Source organism: Sander vitreus, chromosome 21 (genome assembly GCF_031162955.1).
Source record: "Sander vitreus isolate 19-12246 chromosome 21, sanVit1, whole genome shotgun sequence".
In the NCBI taxonomy this organism is placed as follows: domain Eukaryota; kingdom Metazoa; phylum Chordata; class Actinopteri; order Perciformes; family Percidae; genus Sander; species Sander vitreus.
This window is the reverse complement of record NC_135875.1, coordinates 5,575,042-5,581,625: the sequence shown is the minus strand read 5'-3', so window position 1 is coordinate 5,581,625 and position 6,584 is coordinate 5,575,042. Positions and strand designations below refer to the sequence as shown.

General features: G+C 43.6%; 1 protein-coding gene across 1 annotated transcript; it reads left to right on the top strand.

The window, feature by feature from the left end:
* The first annotated feature begins 684 nt into the window (after positions 1 to 684).
* sost (sclerostin) lies at positions 685 to 6,105 on the top strand. Its single transcript, XM_078279487.1, has 2 exons — positions 685 to 1,240; positions 4,022 to 6,105. Exons 1-2 carry the CDS (start codon positions 967 to 969, stop codon positions 4,432 to 4,434), a joined length of 687 nt encoding a protein of 228 aa, XP_078135613.1. The 5' UTR covers positions 685 to 966; the 3' UTR covers positions 4,435 to 6,105.
* The last annotated feature ends 479 nt before the right edge of the window (positions 6,106 to 6,584 follow it).

Here is a 6,584-nt window from a genome sequence, read left to right as displayed (position 1 = left end):
TTGAGTAAATGTACTTAGTTACATTCCACCACTGCCTCTCACCTTATCATTTCCCTCTCCTCTGCCTTCTCCTCTCCTCTTTTCTCCCATTATATCTATTCCCCCTTCCTTCCTTCCTTCCTTCCTTCCTTCCTTCCTTCCTTTCATTTCTTCTCCTCTGTTCCCCCTCTCCTCTCTTATCCCCCTTCCCACCCCTCACTTCACTTTCTTCTTTATTCACTTCTCTCACCTCTCTTTCTCCCAATCCACACTTTCTGCTCTCAATTTTCTTTTCGTCCTCTCATCTTCTTTCTCCCACTTCTCCATTTTCTTCCCTCTCCACTCTTCCTCTCTTCTTCTTCTTCTTCTTCTTCTTCTTCTTCTCCTCCCCTCTCCTCACTTTTCCCTCTCTATTTTCTTATTCTTCTCCTCCTCTTCCTCCTCTCCTCTTTTCCCCCCACTCTTCCAATCTCTCCTCACCTCTCACTTTCCCTCTTTATTTTCCTCCCTCCCTCACCTCTCCTCTTTCTCCCACTATTCTATTTTCTCCTCTTCTCTTCTTTCTCCAACAGTTCTCTCTTTTCTTTCCCTCTCCTCTCTTCCTCTCTCTCTCTTCTCCTCCTCCTCCTCCTCCTCCTTCCTCCTCTCAATGTTCTCCCACTCCTCCAGTCTCCTCTCCTCTCTCTCCCCTCCAGGTTTCTCAATGAATCTCTCTCCCAGGTCCGACCCCTCCCACTCCGTGTAAGCGCTTAATTGTCAGCTTTGACGACAGCTCGCGCAGGCTTAAATACCGTGTGCGCCTCGTGCATTCAGGAACTGACCAAGTTGTCCGAGCGGGTATCTCTTTCTTTCTCTCTCTCTCTCTCTCTCGCTCTCTCTCTGTGTGTCTCGTGTGTGTGTGTGTGTGTATGTGTGTGTGTGGGGTTTGTTTTTTAAATTCTCCTCGTGCGTCTTTGCTTGATTCGTGGCGCCGACCGCGCGACCATCATGCAGGTGTCTCTGGCCCTCCTCGTCTCCAGCTCGGCGCTCGTGCTGCTCCAGGGATGCTGCACCGCCGTCAGGGGGTGGAAGCTGCTGAAGAACGGAGCCACGGAGATTTTACCGGAGTACAGAGAAAACACTCGGACACCTCAGGAGGCGACACCACCGGCGTCCAATACCAACAATAACAATAATAACAACAACAACAACAACAACAACAACAACACTTTGAATAACAGGGCGAAAAACGGCGGGAGGACAGCAAACACAGTCTCCTACAGTAAGTTCTCCTTTAAGTTCATTAGATGTTTAAATGGAAGGAAAACTATTCGAGTTGGAGCGTTTGAGGCGTTTAGAAAGAAATCAGATTAAAGCCTATTAATTCATTTGGTGCAATGTTGGAAACATAATTACCCAGGCCATCCTTAAAAGGGTCGTTTCATTTGAGCCTTTGATGCGTAAAAGTGAGGAAACTAACATGAAAAATAACATATAATCATATTATAGCCTGTAGCCTAACGTGGCATTTGAAGCCGAAAATTCATTGCAAGCGACCGCATGTGAACAAGTGCGCGAGAGCATTAAAATATATTGTTTAATATAGAATTTTATACTTAACCGTTTATGACGTTTTTTTTTTGTTTTTTTTTTAATTTTTGACAAGAAATATATTTTCTTTTTGGGATTAAATCAATGCATTTCTGTAGGCCTATTTGTGGGGATTGTGCGCTCAGATTGTCCTGTTGACCCCACAAATGATATAATATTATGAAATCATATTTAAAGCCTAAACAAATTAATACATTTGATAAGTTTACCTGTTATTAATTGTGTGGTTTTGTTCTAACGGACTAAATTGTTTAATTAGACTTGATCCACCTTTTTGAAAAAAAAATGTAAGAATTGGTGATCAGGTGAATCAGTGAATCTGACTTTTTTTTTAATTTATTTTTTAAACCGCACAAAGACAACCTTCCTTTTCATTTGACTTCATTCTTACACTGATTCCCTGATTGTGTGGGAAGAGTGTTTTCTTGCTTAATCTGCTGCCAGAGTTTGAGGGTGATGAGAGCGGCACAGACACACATTCTTGTGGTTTCTTCCCCTACACAATCCTGAAGTGGAACATTCAGAGAGACATCAGGGCTTTTTTTTTCACGTTGTCTTTCAGGTTATTTACTTCTCTCTTTATACTATTAGTCAAGCTCTACTTGCAGTACGCCATAACCATTTGATTGCAACAACATGTCTCCCTAAACCAAAAAAAGTTTTTTCTTCAGGGGATGCTTTTTTTTGGGGGGGGGGGGGGATTGCTTTTTAAATGCAACACTGCCTTTTGAGAATGATTCCCACCTGTGGCCAGTAAAAGGTTGTATGTTCTGATCGAGCGATGCATGTAGAGTAATGTCACGCTCGTGGATTTCAAGATGGGTGGTGCAATATTCTCACAGACTGGCCTTCATTTAATCACGGGCACTCGAGGAGAAGGAGCTTGATTGATTGGTTAGATTAGAAGATAAAACAGCTGACAAAGGGGAATTAGGAAGTCTTGGAAGGATGTGTTAGTGTGACTGATTTTTGTCTGTCGAGGACCACAAATCCACACATTAAACAATATTGTGCTAATTGTATTATTATTATTATTATTATTATTATTATTATTATTATTATTATTATTATTATTATTTTGTCCTCCAAAGAAAAGGGGGAGGGGGGGGGTGGAAAAGTGCATCCCTTTGTTTTCATATGGAGCATGTGTTGAGGTTCACACAGGGAGACAGAAATCTCCTGGATTGTTCTCTTCATCCATCTCTCAGCTTTCGTCCTGGGACGGCCTGCTCCCGGTCCCTTGCGGGGTCACAGCAGAGGCTTTGACCACTGCCTGGCCTCCCTCCAGTCCTCTCCCAGGGGGAGAAGAACAGCTCACGCAACTGTACAGTAGTCTCGTGTGCAGGCCACCATCATCAGTAATGCTTTTTTCAGGCTGACAGTGGAGACGAGTAACAGGAAATGTAGGGGGAAAAGGCACAGCGAGACTGGATTAAACCAAACTCACTGAACAAGACAACCTGACTTTCTGGGATACGGTGGTAATTGGTGCAAACCGCTGCCCAGTGCATGCTGTAGGCATTGTATACTACTGTGGTCCCTTCAGCGGCGGCCACAGAATAACACTAGATCAGGTTCTCATGGGGAGAAAATAAAAAAGGAAGTCACTTCACATAAATCCTTTGTTCAGCCCTTTTTTTTGCAAAGAAAGCCACAGAGGAAAACAGATCCCTCTCTGAGTGTATTATTTCTTAACCAACCGTTCCTTTGCCCCTTTTTTACACACTGCTTGTAAAAAAAAACACGGGTCAATAACTCATGCGTAAGGCTGTTAAAAAGCTGCGGCTGAAACATGGGATTACAGGCTGAGTGCGTTGTCTCAAATCAGTCTGGCAGATGTCCAGTTCGTTCAAAATTGTACAGTTGCTTTAAAATAACCAGACAGCTATTTACTCCTCCATCACCACATACATTTCCTGAGGGCCAACGCTCTATGCCAGCTTTTTCTTCCAGCCCAAACCTCCATTAGATTTGATTGAGCTGTTTAATGGCCCTCTGGTCTGGATTTGCTATCAGCTGATTGCTGCCAGCTGGATCTCTTTGTCAAGCCCTGTCGTCAGCTAATGATCAGACCATGAATCAGATTCAGAGGCTCTGATATGATCTCTCAAATATTTACCTAAATGAAAAAATTGTTGCATTAAGTTGAACTTATAAAAGTGCATTTTTCGGCTGCACTTCTGTGTCTCACAATATGTCAGGATCAGAATGAAATGAAATGAACTGCCTGCTCAGTTTGTATCTTACTTGTGTTGTTTTTCCACAGACAACAACACAAATGGTGAGTTCATTTTGACAGAATCCGAGATGTTAGCACGTATTGGAGTCAGACACAGCTGCAGCATTGAGGCAGTTAACCTGCAGAATGTCCTTTCCAGTATGCAGCACTTCAAAGTGTTTGTTTTGGGCTGAAGCCACGAGTGTAACTGTGATGTTCTGCTCTTCAACCCAGGTGCCTCGGAGCTGAGCTGTAGGGAGCTGCGCTCCACCCGTTACATCACCGACGGGTCTTGCCGCAGTGCCAAGCCTGTCAAGGAGCTGGTGTGTTCGGGCCAGTGCATGCCGGCACACCTCATGCCCAACTCCATCGGCCGCGGCAAGTGGTGGAGGGGCAGCGCTTCGGACTACCGCTGCATCCCGGCCCACTCCCGGACAAGGAGGGTCCAGCTGCACTGTCCCAACGGCAACGCTCGGACTTACAAAATCCGCGTGGTCACCTCCTGCAAGTGCAAGCGCTTCAGGCCCCACCACAACCAATCAGAGGCCAAGGAGGTCCCGAAGACGCAACGCAACAAGAAGCACAGTCGTCTGTCTCAAGACCGGAGCAAGAACAACACGCCGACACTGTTGGGCAACTCGTACTGATGCTCCTCTCCAGCATCCAAAGGACAGACACCAAAGCACACTCACTCACACACACACACACACACACACACACACAAACACGCACACACATGTTACACAACACACAACATATCTCCTTCAAATAGGGCGGAGATGCAAAGGAAATTTCAAAGCGAGCGAATTCATAAGCTAATTGCTGGGCTGGTTTTAAGTCATCGGTCTTTATTTTTCAACCACTTGTCAGCATATTTGTGAAATTTGCTGCTTATTTGCATGAGTGCCAGGGGCTTGCCACAACTTTGACTGGTCAGGAGATGTAGCACAAGTATATGATCGCCCCAACTGCTCTAAACCTGCCTGGGCTTGGTTTCTGTCCTTCACTTAAACAGATTTAATTTAATGAGAAGTCTTCCCTGAGGCTTCGAGCCCCATCTGTACAAACATCCAGCAGTTGCAGAGCTACACTGCAACACAGCCTTGTTTTAAAGCTGTAAAGGTGTATCTTCGCTCCAAAGTGGTTGTAATCCATCTCCTTTTGGCTGTGTGTGTGTGTGTGTGTGTGTGTGGGGAGGAGATTGCAGCAGCTCTGGGGGCTCTGATGGTGGGATGTTGACAGGTTTTGAGAGGCCCTGACCTGTACGGTGGTCCAGGCAGCTCTGACAGCCTACTAAAGGCCTCATCAGGACAGCCCCACGGCACTCTCCACGCTGCAGCAGCCCCAACCAGGCCTGTCAGTTACAGTGGTTCCCACGACTAGATACGAAGAGTCAGGAGAGACAGAGATATGGGATGGGGGGGGAGCAGTTTTGACACCACGAGGGCACTGGCATTCCTGTGACTCCTCTTATTTACTAAATGAGCTCATTCCTGTGTTATTTGAGTCATAAAAAGCCATTTCCTCTAGCCAGTTCCTGTTTGCTGGAATCACACAGAAAAAAAAGTGCACATGTGTGTAGGAGGAAGGCATCAGAAAATTGAGTGTGGTTGTGTTGTTACTTAAGGGCAGAGCATTCTCCAGCACGCCCACACCGGAATTCTTTTGTACCGGGCCAAATAGAGCAGCGATCAACCATCCGCAGCCAAAATCCATCCGTTGTGTTCGAGACACCCTCTCCGCTCCCATGCTGTAAATAGCTCAAACAGGAAAGATAGGAGTAAAAATAACACAAAGAACACAATAATTCAGCGTATTGACTGATAAAATCTGGCCCCAGTTTGTCATTGCAGACAACACAACCTCCTTCCTCAGCAATGGGACTGTACTTCATGAAGAATATTCACAATGTTTCCGCATATTGTCAGCACTCTGTCATTTTTCCACTCATATTTGCTTCCTGATTTTAATTTTTTTTTTGTCTAAACTGTACTGACAATGTTTGCTTCTTTTCCTAAATGTTTGTTTTGAAATAGCAACTGGAAGCTGAGAGCTGTGATTGTACATATCATACCTGTGTGGTCCATGGCAGTGGTGCCCTCACTAAAGAGGGAGCGAGGGCTGTTTTTCTACAGACGCAAAAGAAGGACTGTTATAAAAGAATGAACGGCATATTTATTTTTTATTTCCACATTTAAATTATTTATGCAACCTTTTTGTAGTAAATGATAGCCATTATTGTCGTATAGTATGATAGAGACTTTGGAAATGAAATACTGTACAGACCATGAATAAAGTAAAGGAAGATATATTTGAAAGAGCTGGCTTATTTTTTATCTTTCGTATTTGATGGAGCATTTATTATCAGCATATAAACATTTAATTAATGGTTTATAACACACCTTAATGTAAGCAGATATAAGGGTTTATTAATGCATTTGTCCACAACTAGAACTTTGTCTGTGGGCACCCATAAACACTGGTTGGGATGTAACTAAATTCATTTACTATGTGCATTTAGGTACTGCACTGAAGTACCATTTTTGAGCTACTTTACTTGATTATTTCCATTTTATGTTACTTTATACTTTTACTTCACTCCATTTTGCAGGCAAATATTGTGGGTTTTACTCCACTACATTTATGTTGACAGCTTTAAGTTAGTTTTAGTTTGCAGTTTTAGTTTATTTAAAATTATGATGTATTTATTATTATTTTTTTATAGATTAGGTTACCCAGCAGCATGTAAAGTATTTAAAAGAAGCGCCACCTTTACCAGCTGAAACATTAAAGTGAT

What these genes read in the sequence shown, in the direction of transcription:
- sost (XM_078279487.1), top strand. Translation starts at nt 967, where the DNA reads ATGCAGGTGTCTCTGGCCCTCCTCGTCTCCAGCTCGGCGCTCGTGCTG. An exon ending in AGCAAACACAGTCTCCTACA is followed by an intron (nt 1,241 to 4,021) that starts GTAAGTTCTCCT and finishes TCTTCAACCCAG; the next exon opens with GTGCCTCGGAGCTGAGCTGT.